Source organism: Larimichthys crocea, chromosome XVI (genome assembly GCF_000972845.2).
Source record: "Larimichthys crocea isolate SSNF chromosome XVI, L_crocea_2.0, whole genome shotgun sequence".
NCBI lineage: Eukaryota > Metazoa > Chordata > Actinopteri > Sciaenidae > Larimichthys > Larimichthys crocea.
Window position 1 is genome coordinate 9,112,430 of NC_040026.1, and position 22,090 is coordinate 9,134,519.

At 42.2% G+C, this 22,090-nt stretch overlaps 1 protein-coding gene across 9 annotated transcripts in view; it reads left to right on the forward strand.

Annotated features, from left to right (window-relative positions):
• LOC104919698 (myosin phosphatase Rho interacting protein) overlaps nucleotides 1-22,090 on the forward strand; it is a 46,060-nt gene that overhangs the window by 20,162 nt on the left and 3,808 nt on the right. For 4 of the 9 annotated variants that reach the window (XR_003463978.1, XM_027289674.1, XM_027289675.1 and 1 more), the window contains exons 4-21: nucleotides 2,043-2,194; nucleotides 3,478-3,562; nucleotides 6,081-6,134; nucleotides 7,142-7,361; nucleotides 7,648-8,188; nucleotides 9,494-9,635; nucleotides 9,772-9,888; nucleotides 11,023-11,079; nucleotides 11,213-11,281; nucleotides 11,398-11,487; nucleotides 13,214-13,323; nucleotides 13,469-13,507; nucleotides 14,495-15,272; nucleotides 15,363-15,479; nucleotides 16,357-20,073; nucleotides 21,265-21,412; nucleotides 21,498-21,603; nucleotides 21,851-22,010. Coding sequence is in view for 7 of the 9 variants with exons in the window: in XM_027289674.1 (XP_027145475.1) it covers nucleotides 2,043-2,194; nucleotides 3,478-3,562; nucleotides 6,081-6,134; nucleotides 7,142-7,361; nucleotides 7,648-8,188; nucleotides 9,494-9,635; nucleotides 9,772-9,888; nucleotides 11,023-11,079; nucleotides 11,213-11,281; nucleotides 11,398-11,487; nucleotides 13,214-13,323; nucleotides 13,469-13,507; nucleotides 14,495-15,272; nucleotides 15,363-15,479; nucleotides 16,357-20,073; nucleotides 21,265-21,412; nucleotides 21,498-21,603; nucleotides 21,851-22,010 (6,702 nt within the window). In the remaining 2 variants the exon portion in view is untranslated. The remainder of the gene's footprint in view (nucleotides 1-2,042; nucleotides 2,195-3,477; nucleotides 3,563-6,080; nucleotides 6,135-7,141; nucleotides 7,362-7,647; nucleotides 8,189-9,493; nucleotides 9,636-9,771; nucleotides 9,889-11,022; nucleotides 11,080-11,212; nucleotides 11,282-11,397; nucleotides 11,488-13,213; nucleotides 13,324-13,468; nucleotides 13,508-14,494; nucleotides 15,273-15,362; nucleotides 15,480-16,356; nucleotides 20,074-21,264; nucleotides 21,413-21,497; nucleotides 21,604-21,850; nucleotides 22,011-22,090) is intronic. The other 5 variants (XR_003463980.1, XM_019271108.2, XM_019271107.2 and 2 more) reach the window with 4 other exon arrangements.

A 22,090-nucleotide genomic window follows, 5' to 3' on the forward strand; every position in this document is an offset into this window, starting at 1 on the left:
AAGCTGACGCCAGTCTCTCTGTCCAGTCTGAAGCAGGCCTAGGTCCTCGCCCAGCTGTCCCAAGGTCTATTTGTCCGTCTCTTTGTCAAGCCCGGCTGTTGCCCTGGCCTCTCACCTTTGTGTCAAGAGCCCTTCGGTGATGGAACAATTTAAAGTCACGGGCATAAGAAGTTGAACCAAAACATAATGGCCAACTTAGTCACTGCCTTTGTGTCACTTTGGTTTAATCAGGGTACATGAGACATCGCAAAGGTTGTAGTACCTGTCAGAACACACTGCCTCAGAGTGCTTTCACACTCTTAGCCTAGTTAGACCAACCATCCTCCTTGTTCCATTTTGCTGTGCCAATTTTTGACTCTGCTGTCTGTTACAATATAGACAGTGTTGAGAATGAAAGTGACATTTAACAGTGACGAAGTAAACAGGGCCTCTCATCTGCCCTCAGGGTGGGATTACCACAAACTGTTAACTATTGATTTCTCTGTCCACATTAGAGACCATCCATGGACTTCAATTGCTCTTTTTCTGACAGGCTATGGTTATGCTGCACAAATTGGGTCCCTGAGTTAGATTTATTTGGTCACTAGCAAATGTGAATGTGATACCTTTTAATTTCGCTTCCAGCTTTATATCCTAATATATTCCGATTCACTGAGGGCTGTAATTTATCATCTGTGGCTACCTGGTACTTATAGTATGGAACCACTGTGGTATTTTGGTGTCTATAATTCTGCCTGTGTGTTTAGTGCAGTGAGGGCCCAAACGCAACCCATGCCCAATGCGATTAGTTACGCAGTACTCGGTTATTGCGTTGAACAAATATAAATGCCCCAGTCAACATAAGATTATCAGAGCTTCTCCCACTGCTCATATAAGTCATTTAGAGGTCAGACAAGGCAAACATCAGTTTTCTGAACTTGTAAAATTTACCTTCTTAAAGTACTGTCCCTCTAAGAATGCATACAAGTGTTTTACAGAGTGTTTAATGCACTTAGAAAAGCATAATTTAAAAAAAGAGTATTTCAAGCACAATGTGTTCACTTGGAGCGATTCAGTGGAATGGACTAAAAATAGATTATCTTATCTGTTCCAAGTTGATCTAGCATGTCTGCATTCATTGTAAATGAGCTGTGTCGATATACAAAGCAACTGTGTGCTTACATAAACCTGCATGCAAAACCTTAAGTCACTGTACACAAAGTAGTATTATTATGGAAGTCCTGTGGTCACGCTATTTATGGCTGACAGATGGCATCCATGTCAGTATGCATAGCTGGGTTTACACTTCACAGCTAGGCATCAGACAGATTAAACTCAAAACCGTTCTGTGAACCCATGAACTTGTGCTGTTTATAAATGGAATGCACAGTCCTGTTCGCAGGTCCTTTCAGGCTCCTTCTGGTGGTAAAATGACTGCATAGATTGTGGCTGTGATGTACACAGACTATATTTACATTACCACAGATGCAATATGAATAATCTTGGTGTAAAACAGTCTATTTAATGTCTTTTTGGATACACCTGCTTCTAGCTGTTACCCTTTTTTTAAAACTCTTTAAAAACAAGCCCACTTCTTTAACAGAGACTTAAAGTGCGTCATTATTACTATGTTGGACTTAAGCCCAAGTAGAGTGGCGACTATTAACCAAATACAATAATGTCATGCTGAGTCCATTAGAGTTGTGAACAACGATCTAATTTCCCCGTCTAAAATCACACTAATTATTGCTAGAGCAATACTTTCTTTTGCAAATGAGCTAGTGAAGTAAAAGGCTGCATGTATGATGCAATTATGTAATTACTGTCTTTGAAAATGCTGCAGTACATATCACAAGAAACCAGAATATCACAGCGAACCCTAACAAGAACATTTGCTTGTGCACAGACTGTTATATCAACGTGTAGCATGCCAAGCCTGGCATGGAAATTGATGCTGGGGTGGATTGTGTGAAAAGACAGACCATGTGGAGGGATATGTGGGCACGTCTGTTCACTTTCATATTTAAGACTTTATCTGTGTGTCTCTCTGTTGTGTCCTTCAGCCCAGCACTCTACCCCAGGGCACAATCAATATGAACCAGTGTTCTGACGTCATCGACGGAGAGTCCAGGACAGGTCAGAAGAACTCGCTGTGCATCCTGACCCCAGAGAAAGAGCACTTCATACGGGCAGAGTGTAAAGAAATTATCAACGGGTAAGGCCTAATAACCAGGAATGTGATCTGACAAAGTAGGTATTAAAAATAGGCCATGTGCCATTATGTTTTTATATGTATGTAAAAGAACTGTGAACTCAGGTGGGCAGTATGTGGGAGTAGGTTTGTGTTGGTTTCAGTAAATAAGGATGACAGAGACTTGGAATAGTTGTGCGCAACTGCCTCTGCTGCCAAAACTGCTCTGCCCCCTGCTGTCTCCTTTGGGCCAAGCTTTTCAGAGACTTGTAATCCACACTGCAGTGACAGTGCACATTCTTGAACTGTTTCCTCTCCCTGCCTCTCTAGCCCCTCTCCCTGTGTTCACAAACCCCCAAATGCCTGCACGCAGATCACAATACACCAAAGCTTTAAGCCTAATAATTAGATTGTCTCTTGTGTGTCTCGTCCACTGCTGCACGTTCAAAAGTGTGTTTCTGCACCACACTCTCCCTCCCTTTGCTGTAGCATACATATTATGGCTATTCTTAGGGAACTGTGACTCACAACACCCACTCGGTTATGCTACCTGCTCTATCACTGTACTCCTCCCACTGTCCTATCATCTGGCTCCCATGTGTTTGGTTCTGGGACATCACACAGTCATATTAGCCTTTTTAGCCATTAACTGACAACCCGGATTTAGGAGATATACAGTATATATTATTATTTTGAATGCTTGTGCTGTTAGGACTCACAAATGTCCTTTGACTCATGTTACAGCTGTGTGGGGATCATTAATAACTGTCACGTTTGTATACATTAGGACAGTTTTTAGTTGACACTCCAGTCTTTACAGAGTAGGTGGAGTATTAGTTAGTAGCTTGATGCATGAATGCATAAGTGTCCATAGTCACTGACTTGATTATTCTGTTGACAAAAGAGCCAGGGTTTTTTAAGGGTCACATGAGGATTAATGTTAATTTTGAGAGTTGTTGTTTAATTACATTTAGTCTTGTCTTAGACAAATACTGTTAATACGGTAATCCTCATGAAGAGCAAAAAGGAAAATCAAATGTAGCTATACTGTACCAAGCTTTAAGATGCTTTATGTTGCCACCTAGGGGATAAGACAGTGAGTAAAGTTTGTTCCCTTGTAGTGTGGTTGTATTTTTTCTGTCTGTTAGTAGTATTGTTCATGCACATGCTTCTCAAGTATAACGGTTTATATTTTGCTGCAGAGAACTTTTTCCCAGTTATGTATTGATCCACCATGGGTGCAGGCAGTGCTTGTATAGTCATCATTTAGTGAGAACACTGTTCAACAACTGTTTCACTACTCGTAGGTGGCAGGAAGCTCTGACTGTGTATCCCAGGACTAACAAGCAGAACCAGAAGAAAAAACGCAAGGTCGATCCGCCCACTCAACAGGTAATGCACCTATGCACACACTCCACACTTGAAGTGCCTTTACTTTGCTCACACTGAACAAGGTAAAAAGTAGTAAGAAACAAAATGTCATGTTTTTTAAGTGTGATTTTTTTTTGCTATTACAAATAATGAGTGTTTCTAGTAAGCTTCCATGCTCACACTTTGAAGGTGGATATGTCTTTTATATAACACTATTTGTGATAGTTGAAAACAGACATTATAAACTATCCATATTCGTGTCATTGCTACAACAAAGAATGAAGAAATATGTATACAACATGTGCTATGGAAGTATGCAGCATGGAGGCTTTTCATTCCACTCAAACTACACCAGCTGTTTTGCCCTCAGAGAGGGAGGGAGGGAGAGGGAGAGAGGGGATGTATTGTTTTTCTGCCAGCAAAATAATTATCATTGCTATCCATATTTGCATTTTTGAGTTACATGATGTGGTCGTCTCTTAATAGACAAATAGATCTTATGCCACATCTAAATGAATTGCAGTGGTGAATGGTAGCAAAGGAATTACAGTGTGGACATTTGATTCGATTGTGTTGCCGTAGTGTGAATTGTAAATTTACATATTATTAGCTGTTTTCTTTTCCAACAATGTTTCTGGTGAGCAGGCAGCAAACATCAGTGAGCTATCATAATATTTCTGCGCAAACAATCAAGGGTAATGATGACAGCTGCCCACTAAAATAACATTCAGCAGTCACACTCAGCAATGTGACCGTGATCCTCTTTCTTATGAATTTGAGTGTGCGCTCTGTTTCATTGTGACACCTAGCAGCTGCTGTCTCACCTGCCAGGTTTTGTCCTCAAGTCCTGGCTGCTCATTTATTACCCTTGTGTGAATGGTTAAAACAGATTATAGTTTTCTAAAAATTCGTCACCTATGTGTCCTGAGACTTTGTGAGCAGAGGCATTTGTTTTTAAAATGGTTAAAAAAATAAATCAGTAAAAAGATGTGATAATCCTACAGACTTATCAAGTATCCATGTCAAAGTCTGTGTGTTTGTAAATGTGTACATGGCCACTGTGTTCCCTGTAGTGCTGTTCATGAGCTGACTTTCTACAGTGACCGCCCTGTATAGGCAGAGAGAAGGAGTCTAACATTGGACGCAATTTTAAGAGAGAGAAAAACATGATATTCAGTATATCTGTACAAGTCTAGCAAAACCAAAACACAAGGTGAGCGGCAGCTTTATTCATGTGACATCCATTAGAAACAAAATGCACGGAAGAAATAAAAATGTACTTTTCATGTCTGTGCAGTCAGAGTTCTCCCTGGTAGGTAGAGATAAAATAACAGCACTAGGTAAAACTTTATTACCATAATAACAGTTTCAATGACCACTTGAAATATAGGCATATCATATAATGTTGTAAAGACCACCCACCGTGGGATACAACCCCCCCCCAGCCCTACCTCCTTTTTGATGTGAGGCCAAATTTGTGGTGAGTGTACACAAAACTCTCTGAAGTGCATTGTCTGGATCCTCTAATGACGGCGCCCTGAATCAGACTCTGACCTTTCTGGGCTTACACTAACGGACGGACGGCGGTGACACAGTGATGACCTTGACCGTGTCCCACGTGACCTCCGTCATTTATGTCTGTGTTAATCAACAATACTTTCCTGTGTAGAATGAGTGCACCTGATATGTTATTCACACCCTGTCAATATTTCTGTGTCCATTTTCATCTCATTGGCAAAGTGCAGTGGTAAGCTACTACCCATGGACTTAAGACACATAGACTATAGTGACACATAGAGGTCAACCACTACTTTGTAAATGTGCAGGTCTTAACATCAAACTTCCAGATTATATTAAATTATCATTGTATTTTATCTCAGTAAGTACTAATACACAAACCTGGTTAATGCTGTACAACAAAAATTCATCTTTTTCCTTGCGTATCGCTTTCCTATGTGTATCGCTTGAAATAACAGTCAGGTGAGGAAGACCAAGCCATATAATTAGGACTGATGATGTGTGAGGGTGATTATGCTTTCATTGCTTGTCTATTATCAGTTTCTATCACTGTCTCATGGGCTGTTCAGTTGTTCTGGGACGGAAATGCTCACATTTCCACCTGTAAGCTCTCCTCCCACGTTTGCTCAAGTCACAGGAGACACGTGGATGGAAACTTTTGTAAACACAGTATGTTTGCCTTCTGGGTGAGGCCCCTAAATTGAAACACCTGACCTTGAGTACAAAAATGTTTATGACAGGAAACATTTGTGACTCGTACTGTAACGTAATGGAGTCTGAAAGGAGTTTTTGCTTTCAGATTCTGCTCTTGGCAAAAACAAAAAAAAAAAACATTTTGTAATAATGCTTCGTTTCATAAATTTGCAAGAATCTGGCCTAAATGACAACGAAACCTAACACCATGGTTGAAATAATGCAGAAACTCTGAAATCATTGAGACAGATTTTTGGGTTTATCTGTATTGATTTTAATCAGCACTACATAGCAAGTATTCACATCAAAGGCTTTTTGTGATTGGCAGGGTGGAGTAACTGCAAGCCAGTGTTTTTCCACTGAAGACATGAATGGACACCCAGTGAGTTCAGCTTGGCCAAACTTTTTATGCTGCTTCACCCTCTGCCTTTGAAATCCCAACCCAAATAAATTATATTTATTATAATAATGATGAGTCCAGGTGAAGGGTGAATAAAAAGACATAATTTTTTTTTGCTTTTCTCCCTGATGCTAAAAGAGTGATTCTTGGCACATCAGCATGTTTGTGGTGATTTAACCTAGGCTGGCTGAAAAGCTGATGTTTGAGGGTCGCTTTGCTTTGGAAATCTTGCTTTTTCTTCTTATGAACTCAAATGATCTCAAAAGTCCTCTGATTCCAATATATAAAATCAACTGCGATGACATGTTTAATTTCGTGTGGGCTTTGCAGATGAAGATGATTTTCATTCTAGAGATTCTGTTCCAATATGTTCCACCTCTGCAGAATCTGTTTTTTGTTCGCTATATCCCTCAATAATACAGGTGTTTGCCATGAATGAACTCTTTGTTCTTTGTCAAGCTGTCAATCTCTTTCTCCTTTCCACGCATCCTCCTCCTCTCTCCAGAATTAGTCATGATGAAAGCAGTTCCTTTTTTTTTTGTTTTTTTGCTTTGTCACTCTCATTTCCCGGAGACATTCACATAAAAAGTACCAAAAAACAAAAGGCACAGACCGATGATGTGTAATCATGTGTCACCAAATACCAAGCCTCTCGTCATTACCTCTCCAAATTAAAGCCATAGTAGATTATTGTGCCCTGCAGAAAGCTTGTTTTCACAGACAGGAAGCGACTGATGAGTGAAATAACCTGGCATAATGATAGAGTGGTATCATGACTGACACATGATTGGACACCACTGCAGTTGAGAGTGGGCATATGGTGCACATATACATCATGATGTCAGAATCTTTCCATTATCTGAGTTTTCACATTCAGTGTTTAATTGCTCTTTAATCTCCTTCCTCCTCGTATTCCTTCATTGTAGTCTCTCTGTGACCTTACGCCCCACTATGTCCTTTCCTCTTCCCATCAACTCCTTCCAACCCAGGAGCCCGGCCCTGCCAAGGTGACTGTGACCAGCAGTGGAGGAAGCATTCCTTGCCTGCCGAGCAGTATCGCCAGTGCCGAGCGCGTCCCGATGAGCCGAGCCACTCTGTGGCAGGAGGAGAGCCGCTGGAGCAGGGCCACCATCCCCTGCAGCCGCAGTGCCTCCTGTATCAGCCAGCTGAGCCAGAGCCAACCAGAATCCAGTATCACTTCTCAAGACGGTGAGATGACGGCATGCTAATTTCTCAACATCCTGTGTATATATACTTCAGCTGTCGTGTCACTGTTAGATAAGGAACACTAAGTCACTCTTGGAACATAACGTTGTCACACTGCATGGTTAACTTTCAGTCTAAACTGGGGAAATAAACTTAGGTCTAACTATTTTGGCATGTCACTGTTTGGTACAGTTTGATACAGATATGTAATCTATGTTCACATATTTAGCACTATATACAGAATGCTTTGGATGGATGTCATATCAATGGCACTGTCTCCTTGTTTCAGATGGTGGCACCATGAGCACTGGACGCAAGGTACGAGTGGAGAGTGGTTACTTTTCCCTGGAGAAGACCAAGTCAGAGCCCCCTCCACAGTCTACACAGCATTCTCAGCCACCCCAGCCACCCCAGCATCTGCCCCTGTCCTCTTCAGCATCCTCCTCCTCTTTAGGAGCTCTCAGTCCCAGGTACAACTCCGAGTCAGAACCCCAGATTTCCCCTTTTCAACCCTCCCAAGATCCTCTTCCTTCTCCAGGTGCGCTTGTTTCCCCCAGCTACTCCACCATCAGCTCCTCACAGAGCTCGCTGGACTCAGATCCCAGCGGCACTACACCCACCTGGGAGGGAAGCACTGGTAGTGTCAGTGGTGGAGGCGGCAGAGTAGGCCGCTCTGGCAGGGAGTACGCAGCACTGTCTGATGTGCCACGGGCTCGCAGACTGAGCTACCGCGAAGCCTTCCGCTCAGAGAAAAAACGCCAAGAGCTGAGGGCACGGACACGGAGTCCTGGCAGAGAGGAGGTGGCTCGGCTGTTTGGGCAGGAGCGCAGGTAAGAGGTTATGCTTAAGTGTCATGCTCGCCACACTGCAAAAAATATTCTTCAGGGACATTTTAAGTTTCTTGCTTCTGCATTCTGATAAATCAAATATATGCTGAACTTATATCACATAGTAGAAACATACATACAGATTCACTTGTGATAATAATGGCAGCCAAACATGATTAAGAATCATTAATGAGCCACTGGTTGTTAGTCCTTGGCAAAGCGTTAAAAAATATTTAGCAAGCCAAGTAGTCTATTATGTGAATTTCATGCATTGCTAAAGCATTTTAGTTTTTTAGCACCACCCTGTGGCTGATGTCTTTGAGGCACTAGCCTGTCTAACCAGTGGTTTGCCATTAATGATTTGGGGGATTTAAATGCACGTGTTACTTTCTTTTCTATGGATCTCTACCTTTTGCTCTTGCTACTTTGCTAGTCTGTTTTGTTGTTTCGATCTTTTCCAGGGGCTTCTGAACAGAGCTTCTCAGATCTAATGCTCAACCAACCCTTCCACCCCTGTCCCAATGCTGTTCCCTGCTGGTCACCGCTGATTCCTGCTTTCTATCATTTCATCTCTGCACTGCCTGGGAGCACACATACACTGTTTTTTTAAATAAATACTTGTTTTACTGTATAAACTGTGCATACTCAAACAAGCTGATGGTTGGTACTGATGGTGGATTTACATACAGTTTGATCGCTCCTCCTTTCTCATACACACACACACACACACACTATACACACATTAACTTGCAGTGCCTTAAGGTAATGCTGACTTTGTTGCCATTGCTGCTACTTCTGCAATTTGTTTAATCCACCATTCTAGTCATTTCCCTTTTCTTCTAAAGTTTAATTTCTCATCATATAACACGACTTATTCTTTGATGTATCTATGAATTGTTCTCTTTGGGATATTATTTCTGCCTTTTGTTATTGTCTGTGTTTAGAAAAATGTCCAAAGTCAAATTTCCTACGTATGGATGAAAAAAATGTGCAGTAACAACAACATTGCATTCTGCACACATTAAACTGAAACTACGTGTATCCATTATGGAAATTGATTTTGGCTCAAATTTGCTTTCATGTCATGCCTTGGTCTTGTATTTATGCTTATTCTGCCACCATTTGAGGATGATGTGCTGCATCATAACAACCAATTTATTTTACTATTATTCACTTATGTTTTTAGTATGCTGCAAAATGTCATTTTTAAAGAGTAATTGAGATGTTTACCTAATTGTCCAACAAGATTTTAATGTTGAAGTGAACTGCATGAGCAGATTGAGTAAAATGGTCTTTTGTGTCTCTCAGGCGTTCTCAAATCATCGGCCGATTCGAGGAGGGTCAGCATGTAGAGCGCATGGACACAAGCGGCTCCAATGAGCCTTCTGATAACACCACACTAATCCAGAGACAAGGCCGCAGTGAGAGGCGCTATCTGGCTAACAAACATGTATGCTTTTCTTTTTGTTAATCCTGAATAACTAAATGTAAAAACTTAACTGAAAGGCATATGTACTACATAATTAGAGATCTACTTTTGATCAGGAGTTACTTCTAATTTGTAATACTAATTTTTCTAATTCTAGGAACTGTCACTGGATGCAGGAAAAGATCGTTCAGTCCCTGATGTCTCCAGCTACACTTTCGCTAATTTAAGAAGAGCCAAGTCACTGGACCGCAGAGTCACAGAGTCCTCAATGACTGTAAGTACAGTACTTCTAAAGTGTATAGGGGTCATAACCAGTGGACTACAAAATAATTTTAAGGTCCTATATGTAACGAAAGATAATGAATATCTAGACTCAGGCACAGAATATAACATCCAAAGGGCATTTGTCATTTAATTGTTTTATGAGACGTTTAAATAGCTCTTAGGCATTACCCATATTTGTGGCACAGTATGTACACTATGTTCTAAAGTGCACTAGTCAGTCATAAAATCATCGTAAGTAATTTAACTTTAATTACTTACACACCAAAACACAACTGCGTCTACACATAACGACCACATATGCAATATTATATCGTATAAGCGCCCCTCGGTTTGGTCAAGGTTGCACTGGTGTCTTCCTGAGGTCTGACTCCTACCAGTCTGACATGCTGATCTGAGGTCTGTTCAGAGAGTGCTGCAGGGGTGATCCAGTCAGCGTGTGGTTGGTCTCTCTGGCCGAGCTGCAGCTGCCAGAACCCCCCACCCACTCAACCACACACGCACACATTCATGTACACACCACTGCCGCCACTGCTACTGATGATTATAAATAGCTGGCACAGAAGCGGCCGCAGTCGTGCGTATGTCCCCGGGACAGACGGAAAGAAACAGATTGTCAACATATGAAGTGAAGGCAGTTAGCCATCAGAATGACTCTCTGCCAGGCGGTGACACCACACCTGATGAAGCTCAACAAAAACAAGGTATTGTTGAGTGACCAGAAGCCAGGTTTGGGACGAATGGTTTACTTTAGAGTCTATAAACAGACTTGAGCTTGGTTTCAATGTGCAGCAGTGTGTGTTTCACAGGGTAAGTCCAGCTCCCGCCAGTCGGTCTCGTTAGCCGGAGCCGCATATCGGCATTTATACTTCTTGAGCAGAGGTAGTGACCTAAATGTAAACAAATGCAGTAGTATTTAGAGAGAAGTCTTCTAATATAGTGACAAATTAGTACAAAATGTTTCAACAAAATATCATTTTGTTTTTGTTTCTGTTAATACAGTTAATAATTAGCTGGAAGTCACTTCTAAGTGGCGGCTGAATTTCCTCATGTTGATCTTTAGTGATTAAATGGTGATGCATCTCATGTTATCATATCACATCTGTCTGATCTGTCTTGATTGCAGCCAGATCTGCTGAACTTCAAAAAAGGATGGATGACAAAGCTGTATGAAGATGGAATGGTAATTTCCTTTCATTAGCAGGTTTAAATGAGCATCTGGTTCTCTCCCCTACTGAATAAGATCATATTACACTCATACTGTACAGGACTGGTGAAATCCAATTATAATGGTAATGATGTCTTTTTTTCCTTAGTGGAAGAAACACTGGTTTGTCCTGACAGATCAGAGTTTGAGGTACTACAAGGACTCAGTAGCTGAGGAGGTAAAACTTGTCTTTAAGGGACTGTATAGTTTTTTTGTACTGGTAATTTGAATGAATAAGCAATTAACACACTTTTTTATTGTTGTTGTTGTTTGCTGTTTCTTTTTTTTCTTTAGGCTTCAGAACTGGATGGTGAAATCGACCTTTCTACATGTTATGATGTCAAAGAGTTCCCAGTCCAGAGGAATTACGGCTTCCAAATCCTGGTGAGCGTTGATTCTTCATGTCATCAATTGTCCTGCGTCATCACCAGCGGAGATGAGATTCATTGTCCACACACACATGAGCTCCGCTGTCTCCCGACAGTCTATAAACAGCTTTAGACACCATGTGGTGCCACTTTAGGGATCAGGTTTTGCCATTTCTCTCCTTGAAACAATTCTTTGTTTGTCATGACGGATGTCATTTGACTTGTCATCTCTCCGTGGGAGGGTGACCTCATAGTGGTCTAAATCTGCTGCAGCCGTTGCCAGCTTCGCTCGTTTCACTGAGCCCATGTGCCTCTCATCCTGCAGAATATGTTTACCTAACCTCTTGCATTCAAAAGCGGTGTCCTTGTCTACATTTGCTCAATAACCCTTGTCTCTTAAAAGCAAATTTGTTTATGATAGTTTCACTGTGAACCATAATTGCATAACATTTGTGCAGTTCTGTGGATGCTGTTGCAAAACCTATGACAGAATACTTTCGTCATATAATCCTTTGACCATTAAACATTTTTAGCACTAGTTGCTGGCAAAATACTTACTGGACACATATAGTTGCAATGCATTCGATATCCATTTGATGTCAGTGGGGGTTTTTCTTCCTGCCACATATAGACTTAGATTTACTAAACCTATATGAAGTGAACGTAGACAAGGTCATTTCTTTTGTTTACATTTGCTTGAAGCAGCTTCCCCAGCTATTTTCTGGAGGAAGTCAGAAATAGAGAAGTGGAGGGGATCGTTGGCTCTCTAGCTGAGAACAACATGGGTTTGGTGTCGAGAAATTAATAACTCCAGTATTTATGTCTACTCTCTCTACTGCGTGGTCAGACTGTAAGGGGCTGTTGTTCTGTTATTGCAGCTGAAGCAGTGTAGAGTTGAACACGAGCTAAAATCCTGTAAGCTTTCATGAATAACTGTGTTCTTGTAGAAATCACTTGACTTCCAGCAGAGGTCTCTGTACATAAGGTTTAGGTTAACTTATTCACACACAGTAAAGCTAAGTTAAAATGCCACTGACAGTTTGATAACCATTCTAAATCATACTAAGCTAACTACTTGTATAACAAAACAATAGTCCTGAGGGATCTGGTCTATTTGGTCTTCAGGACAACAACAGTAACACATTCTTTTCCATGTTTAATAAATAAGTAAACATCAGATTCTAACATGGTCACCTTTGATGGACTTTAAAAAAAAAATCTAGTATGTCACAGCTAGTAGAGTGGTATGTAGATTTATTGCACATTAAACAGAAGCATCCAATTTTACTCTTGCCACTTGTCTAGATGATGTTAAGATTGTGGGTGTAGTGATGACCTAAAGTTGTTGACAAAAGAAGTTTTGAAAACCTGAGCTCAGTGCAGTTTAACAGCGCAAAGCAAAGGACAATGTTTGGCCCCCTTTCACAGGGTTTTTTTTTTTCCAACCATTGTTCTACTATTTATGAATGTATCGAGCATTCTCAGCGGGTGCTGCTGCCTAAAAATGGAGAGCCGAGAGAGAATGTTGATTGTAGCATGGTGGAAGTTAGTTCGGTCAGTAAACAAAGAGCAACAAATTATTCTGGCCTGTCATCATCTGTGTAATTCCACTGCTGCATATCTTAACTTTATTTGTGGCTTGTGCAAAAACATGTGCTTAGATGTTTGTCTCAAAAAGGTATTTTTATCAGCGTTGTCTCATCCCTGTCAGTCTTTTGAACGAGATGCCTGTCTGCTTTCAGTGCAAAGAGGGAGCGTGCACCCTGTCGGCCATGACCTCTGGAATCCGTCGCAACTGGATTCAGGCCATTATGAAGAATGTGCGACCCACCATTGCCCCTGATGTCACCCGGTAATACCAAAAGAGGATTAACATTTTAACCAGTGGCAGATATAACAACTGCTTTTCTCACTTATTTTATCTTAATCCCTCTCTCCTCCTCACCCTCTCTTTCCTTCTTTCTCTCCCTCAACCGGTATTTTCAACCTGCTACCAGGAAAAACATCTCTCTGAAACTATCCGTTCTGAAGCCCAGGTTGGAGTGCTTATGTGTTGAATATCCCCCCCTCCTTGACAGTGATGTTATTGCTCAGCAATGTCAGCCCCAGCGTGTTTGTCGTCCCACCCTATGTCATGTGATTGTTGAGTAATGTCTCCCTGTCAGTCGTGCCACTGTAGAGACACTGCGCTCACATCAACATGCCAGGATAATCTACCCAACCTGCTGTCGATCAACAGAAGAGAAATATTTTAATGATCATTGTAATGTGACAGTGCGCTCAGAAACAAAATCATAACTGAAGACGGAAAGAGTGACTAGAGAGGGGAGCTCTCTTTCTCGTCCAGTTCACCTGAGGATTTTTTTTAACTACCTAACCATGTTTGTGTTTTTAAAAGCTATTACCTTTCAGATGGCTCATAACATGTGATACTGTATACACACTCTGACCTCCGTTTACTGAGTCACACTCCTTACTCTGCCTGTGTGTCACCTAGGCAGCTCTCCCCAAGGGTAGAATGTGTGATATTTTTGGTATTTCTGCATAGACGCCTCACAGATACCTCTTTCTCATTCTTGAGCTCTGTCCCTTCTCGTTTTCCCCTTACTCACACTTCCTTCCTGACACCTCCACACAACTTGACAAAAATAGATTATTCTCTCAGGTCACTTTTTAAAGAAAGATGCTCTTCCCCTTAACACTACAAGTTGTGAGCAGTCAAACATTAAGCTAGAATACAAACTGCGTCAACACACAAACTAAAGGCAGGCATCAGGCTTACCTCAGATCATGTCTGTGAACACTAAAGCTGCTTTCAGCCTAATTCAGTGTGCTATATAAGCGTTTCAATGTTTATCATGCTTTTAATGCACAATTAGATGATGCTACTCTGCCAGAAATGTATGCATTGTTGTCTGTCCAGCAAAGCTTTATGTTATAGTATTGTAGCTTGAGCTGATATAAAAGTAAAAAAACTGTTTAAGTTATGATCTCTTTATTTTTTGTGTTTTTTGTTCATTCAGATCTCTCCCCGAGGAGAAGATAAAAGTGATGTTGGAGCCGTGTCCACAGACCGCCACTGAGCCAAGCCCCAGTCCTGAGGCCCCCAAGTCTGATGTCCACAGACAGCCAGCTGGCAACAATGCCGCTGTTCCTCCCTCTGAGCCCCGTAAAAGCCGTGTTCGTGAGCGCAGACGAGAGGGTCGCTCCAAGACTTTTGACTGGTCTGAGTTTAAAACGGAACAGACAGAAAAGCCTGTGAAGGAACGAGCAGACACAGTCGACCTCAGCTCATCATTCTCAACGACTTCCTCATATTGCTCCCCCACCTCCTCCTCCCCTTCCTCATTAGCGTCCTCTCCGGTCTCTACCTCCTCCCTCCAAACCTCTTCTATGTCGGGTGCTAACCCACCATCTATGACAGAAGAAGCAGAGAAGGAGTATGTTAGGAGGGGAATCCCTCCACAGAGCACAACCAGTGCAACGCACACGCCAAATACTGTTACTCTCACCATGACTTCAACGTTACACACTACATCACCGGTACAGCCATCAATGCCTGAATGCCAAGAGCAAGGAAAGATGGAAGTGGACCACCCTACAGCCATGCATTCTGGTAGTGGAAATAAGAAGGACAACAGAACCTCAGACGTCCAAGAAGAGATTGAGCAGCGATGGCATCAGGTGGAGACAACACCGTTAAGAGAAGAGAAGCAAGTACCCATTAACACGGCTTTGGGAAGCTCTGGAAACTCTGACAGACTGCCTGCACATGAGCTTGCTGCGCTGCTAGACAAAGAGGTGTGTTTCCTTAATGTGGTCAAATACTTATTCATGGTATCGGTGCATCTTGTACCCTTCAGTCATTATTTCTTGTCTTTCTTTGTTCAGTTGGGACAGAAGCAGAAGGAGCTGGACCAACTACAGAAGCAAAACAACGTTCTGAAAGAGCAGTTGGAAAACGCACTAGGGAGAGAACAAAGTGCCAGAGAGGGCTATGTACTGCAGGTACTACACTCACCATCCATCATGCAGGATTAGTATTTGTTTTAAAATTGACACCATGCACAAATAGCACTGCAACATGAACTTTGAGAAAGAAATCATTCAAATATTTAAGGTTTTAAGTTTTGCAAGATGGTATACATTGGTCAAACATGCAGTGTGTTTTTAACTGTACCACAGTACTGTGTGTTTTTCTTGTACAGTCTCCTGGCTTATGATAGATCAGACTTGTGTGTTGCTCCTGTGTAAAATCCTACTAACGGGTGTGGGTGCTTTATCTCTAAAACTGATATGCATGGTTGTGGTGTTCTTAGCATGATTTTTCACTAACTGTTTTTACGGAGTTTCACATCTCCCGGGAAAATAATTGATTTGATCTGATAATCTTAAGGTAAGAAACTTGATCAAGAAGCCTTGCACTGTGCTTTTTCTTTATTTTCATTTGTGCTTTGCCTGTGTGTGTCCTTTCCAAGCTTGCTTTGTGCATGCTTTTTGGTGTTTCTGAATTGCATACTTTAACTACCTGCTTTTTTACATTGTGTGGTTTTAAGTCATTTTGTTGTATCACATCACATTTATTTTGCAAAAGTGAATTAGTTGGTCATTTTGTTTTGTTTTTTAGCACTTTATCAGCCACCCACTGAAGTTTTTCTTGTTTTGTTTGTTTTGGGGGAGGGTGGGGTTGATATTCATTTTCCATTTCCAAGTCACCTCTGAAAAAGCACAGTGGAAGCTTGGGAAAGTATCGCTTATTAAAAGTGATATCAAGAAAGGAGAAAACTTATTTTCCTGGTAACCCTCCCGAGATGTGGTTCTCCGTCTATGATAGGGGAAGTAAAGTGATGTCATTAATGAAACTGTCTCATCAATCTTTTTCAAGAGTGCAACACCCCCTCCTTCTTCACCGCGCCGAGTGCCATGGCAACGCTTACACACGCTTAATCAAGATTTGCAGGGCGAGTTGGAAGCCCAAAAGCGCAAGCAGGACCTTGCTCAGCAGCAGATTCGAACACTAAAGAGAAGCTACACAGAAGCCCAGGATGCTGTAGACCGCCATGAGAATGATATTCAGGGTCTGCAGGCTAAACTAGCCTCTGCAATGGCTGAAATCTTGGCAAGTGAACAGGCTGTGGCCAGAATGCGCAATGAGCTCAAGCTAGAGCAGGAGCGTTCAAAGGAACAAGAAGAGGAACATGGCCGTAGTGAGACCACCCTACGAGCCCAGCTGAAGGATAGTGAAGATAGACTCCGAGAAGTAGAGGCCAGCCTCTTAGAGAGAAACCAGGCCCTTAGGCACCTGGAACGCCAGCAAGCCCTGCAACGAGACCACATGAGGGAGATCCAGAGGCTGCAGGAGAGGCTGCAAGAGGTGACTGCTCGGCTAAGTGCAACTGAAGAGGGTCAGGCACTGAAGGAGGAGCGCCTCAGGAAGGAGCAGCATAGCATGCAAGAGAGTCATGAAAGGGAAAAACAGAATCTGTGTAGAAGATTAGCTGAAGCTGAAACTGCACAGAAAGAGATGGAGAACAGACTAGTGGAGGCTGAGCTGCAGGTGGAGGCCCTGTTAAGAGGAAGGCAGGCCTCAGGAGGAAAAGAATACAGAGAGGAAATGCTGAAGTTGCAAGAGGAGGTGGCTCAGAAGGCTGATATGGTTGAGTCACTGAGAGAGAGTGTACGAAGGCTAGAAGAAGAGAAAGGCCATCTCACTTGCCGTTGTCAGGAGCTTCTTAACCAGATTGCAGAAGCAGACCGTGAGGTGAATAAGCTCCGCAATCGTCTGGAAACAGAGGAGGCTGATTACAACACCCTGGAACACTCATATGAAAGGGCTACCCAAGAGTTTCAGAAAATGAGCCAGTTCCTTAGAGAGAAAGAGGAAGAGATCCGGCAAACTAAGGAGATGTATGAGAGGCTGGTGGAACGCAAAGAAGACGACTTGAAAGAGGCCCTTGTTAAAATGACTGCCCTTGGCAACAGCTTGGAGGAAACGGAACAGAAGTTGCAAGCGAAGGAGGAGCTTCTTTGTCAAATGAGTCAAAGCCTCTTAGATAAGGTTGAGCCCTGTAGTGCTGAAAAGGATCTGCAAGCAAAACTTGTGGTTGCAGTGGACCGCATAGCAGAGCTCGAGGAGCATCTCAATGCTCTGCAACTTGGCTATGCTGACCTACGCATGGAAAGGCAGCAAATCCCAGAACAGAACAAGAAGGGAAGGCTTAAAACGTCAGTCTCCTTGTCACCAAACACAGAACTTTTCTTTGACAAGACGCCCAAGACAGAGAACTCCCAAGATGATAAGGAGTCTCAAGCTAAGAGACCAAGGATACGTTTTTCCAGTATTCAGTGCCAAAAATACATACATTTAGAGGGCTTGGACACGAGCAGTACCTTTGCAGACACAAGACAAAAAGTTAATCAGGATGAAAATGAAGATACCAGTTTAACGGAAGGAAACGACTCCACTGATATAACGTTCCATCACAGTAGTGACCCAGAGAAGTTTATCTCTATCATACATGCCCTAGAGACTAAACTGCTTGCCACTGAGGATAAACTTAGAAACCTCACACAGAATCTAGAAGAGCAACACAAGATTGATATCAAGATGACAGAAACAAAGCCTACTCCTGATAAAGATATGAGTTGTGGAAGTGCGATACAGAGTAGTAGTGCTGCCAATAAGCATTATGCCATGGCCCTGATGTGCGTGGAAAATAGTCGAGAGAAAGTCAGGACTATTCTCAGTGGCGCTCATGATACCACTGATTCCCAGCTGCACTCATTGTCAGAAATAGAGAACGATTTGTTCAATGCATCACTGTTCATTAGACAAGGACAAAAGACACTGGAAGAGCAATCACCAGTTGTCCATGAAAATCAAACCCCAGAGACTCTAGATAAAGAAGCGTTACACCTCTTTGCCAAAACTCTGTCTTTTGAGGCAGTAGTGTTAAACAAGATGGCTTTGTTAATACAGACTTCAAAGTCTGACCTCCTACAAGCTTTGACAGAGATATGGGAAGACACAGAAAACATTAAAAGAAGTGACAAAGATTGCTTGGCTATAGTTTATGCTGATGTCTTGACCAGGAAGTTGATGTTAGAGAGTGCATTCTGGAAAGACCTGGAGAAAGCTGAGTCAGATGTCACTAAATCCAAAGAGAGCAGTGTTTCAGCCGATGTAGATGTTGATGCCACTGTTATCTTTAACAGCTTCATTAAAGCAGAACTAGCCTACTCTATTCAAAACCTTAAACACTGCTATGAAGAGAAATTCAAAATACTGAAAAGGGAGTTGACAGAAGCCCAAAATAACCTGCATCAAAGGGAAATGGCTCTGAAATCAATTATTGATGCTTCCAAACGGCCTGATTTAAAAAATGTAATAAAAGAAGTCAAAAATAACTTTGGGTTTGGTAAACAAAAGTTAGCTGACATTCAACCGCCTGAACTTGCTCCCTACATGGAGCAAATTGAAATGGAAGAGGCTAGAGATATGGCAGAGGAAATAGTAGACAGACACTTGGCCAGAGAAATGCCCTCTTGTGGTGTTGACTCTGTTGAATCACTACAAAATGCACATGATAACCTGGCTAGTGAGCTTCAGAGACAAGCAGCAATCCTCCTTAAGTATGCTCAAGAGATAGAAAGTGGTGGAAACCATCCCGGTCTAGCTAAAATGATCCATGGTCTTCTCGGGCAGCAGACTTCACATAATTTCACAAGTACCTCCCTTTGTATGCGTGAAGCCCTAATCCAGTCTCAGGTGGCTTATGTGGCATGTAGGTTACGGGCCATGCATGAACAAGAATTGGGCTGGTGTAAACAGACAGGTCAGAACATGGATGCTCTTGTCCAGCAGCATGCCCATAATGTCAGTGCAATCCAAGAGAAATATGGAGCATCCTTACAGGAGGAGCGCCTGAACTTCACACAAACAGTGGGCACTCTCCAGAAGGAGAACCAAACACTAAAGACTGAGATCAGCAAACGTGTGAACCAGCTCTCCCAGCATCATGAACAACTGGCTCTCCTGGAGGGGCATTTCCAGAAGGAGATTGAAGAGCTGAAGCAGAGGCACAAGCAAGAGCTAAGCCATGCAGAGAAAGGCCGGGCATCAACAGAGCTGGCCCTCATGGAGACCACAGCCGACAGTCAACGTAAGTTGGAGGTCCTTCTGGTGGACATGGATACGATGGAGGAGCGGCACGAGAGTCATGTGAGGAAACTGGAGGAGCAGTTTGAGCAGAGGATTTGCGAGCTCCAGCAAATCCACAAAGAGGAGATGGAAAAGTTACATGCTCAGTATATGGAAAACATTCAGCGCGTCCAAGAGTACCAACAGGACAAAAAAGCTCCTGATGGTTCCCGTTCGCCTCCTTGCGATGAGGCCACTACACCGATGGAAGAGGAGGAGCAGGGGAAGGGGGAAAATGCACAGGAAATGTCAGAAATGGATTCCATGGTGATTCTGAAGGATCGGATCCAGGAGCTGGAGACTCAGATGAACACCATGAGGGACGAACTGGAGAACAAGCACCTAGAAGGAGATGTGGCGAGCCTGAGAGAGAAATACCAGAGAGACTTTGAAAGTCTTAAGGTTTTTGCTCTTTCATTTTATCTTAGTGGATTCTTATTTTTTAGTAAATGAGAGAGAAGTAGATAAATAGTTAAATAGTTTGTCAATCTACTAATATGCACTAAAGTTTTGGAGTTGGGAAATGGTGTGATTTGAGAGTATTTCTAGATTTGTGAAACCTGCAACCTAAACTGGTTTGCTATGTAAATTGTAATCTACTTAAAATATAAATATTGCTATGAGGGATGTCCCATTCCCCCTTTTCCATACACACAGACTTTTTAACCACACTAGCGAGGGATGGCATGATTGCTGATCCGTGTTTTCCATCTCAAGCCAATTGTGGATCAAATATATTGTCATTGTCTTGTAAAATATATCCACATCAGGACAGACATGCTCCCTAGCGATTAATCCTAATGACTGTGGTGATCCCCTGACCTATCCTGTAGTTCTACCAAGAAGTTCACATTTGTGGTTTTCAGTTAGGTGTATTCAGTATTGTTTGGGTTTCTGCAACATTAGCTCAGCCATTCATCTTCCCCAACATTCAGGTCAAAACGTTTGTCCAATACTTTATGACCAGATACCTGCAAAACATACTCATCAGCCCTGCAGTGCTGGTGAACATGTGTTAAACTTAAATTAAGATGGTCATCATTATGAACATAACTACAAAATATCAGCATGTTAGCATAGTCCTTGTTATGTTTACATGCTGGCAATAAGCTGAAAGCTTATTGGAGAAGACCTTCAGAAGTGATACATGCCGTATCAGGTTGGGACCTCCCTGGTAGTCTTACACAATAAATCAGAGCAATCTGCTGCAGGTTGTCACCACTTATAAAATACAAATACATCCTGGCAATCAAAAGTATAAAATGTTTATCTTGCCTCTAGCATTGCTTCTTCATATGAGTAATAGACATACCATTTCCCACATTCAATAATAGAAGGAAGACTAGTCTATTAATGTCAAAAATGCGGCTGCACTGGAATAGACTTTCACTGCTTTAACTCGTGCTCTTACTAACATAGCTGGGCTTTAGATCTTGAAAGGCTTGCATGGCTTCTATCACTGATTTTTGCACGACACACCGTGTAGCGTAGTGAACTATTAATAGACATTGCACCAAATCTATAGTCACAAATTAAGATGTAGGTGTAACATGAATTTCGTGATGACTAATTGTTGGCCCTTTCTTCCTATAGGCCACGTGTGAACGTGGCTTCGCAGCAATGGAAGAAACCCACCAGAAGGTGATACAAGACCTCCAGAGACAGCATCAGAGGGAGATTTCCAAACTTATGGAGGAGCGAGAGAGACTGCTGGCTGAGGAGACTGCTGCCACAATTGCTGGTAAAGAAATGAACTATATTACCATCCTGAATTGGTTTAAAGAGATACAGTAATGAAATGTGTGTGTGATCCGTCTTTAATGTAGCTATTGAAGCTATGAAGAATGCGCACAAGGAGGAAATGGAGAAGACCCATCGCTCCCAATTGAGTGGACTGAACTCTGACATCGATGAACTTCGCTTACAATACGAGTATGTCTTTAGAAATGAACATACAAACTGTTAGTTGTTGCGGATGAGAGCATGATATTTCCTTGAAAAGATAAGATGTTGTTTTAAAAAATGTGAAGATCTGAGCAAAAACAGGTTTAAAATCATTCCCTGAAAAGACAATGACATTTTAAAATATGAGCCCCAAAGGTGGATAATTTGTCACTTCAGTGGATGGCCTATTTCAGATGTGAATTCTAGTTGATATATTAATGGTCTGACTGTCTAGGGAGGAGCTGCAGTCCATCCAGAGAGAACTAGAAGTGTTGTCAGAGCAGTACTCTCAGAAATGTCTTGAGAACGCTCACCTGGCCCAGGCACTGGAGGCTGAGAGGCAGGCCCTCAGGCAGTGTCAGAGAGAGAACCAGGAACTTAATGCTCACAACCAGGTTTGAATGCACACACACATATGTACATACAATAACATTTCAGTTTCAGTTGGTTAAATTTAATTGTATTCTGTCCAACA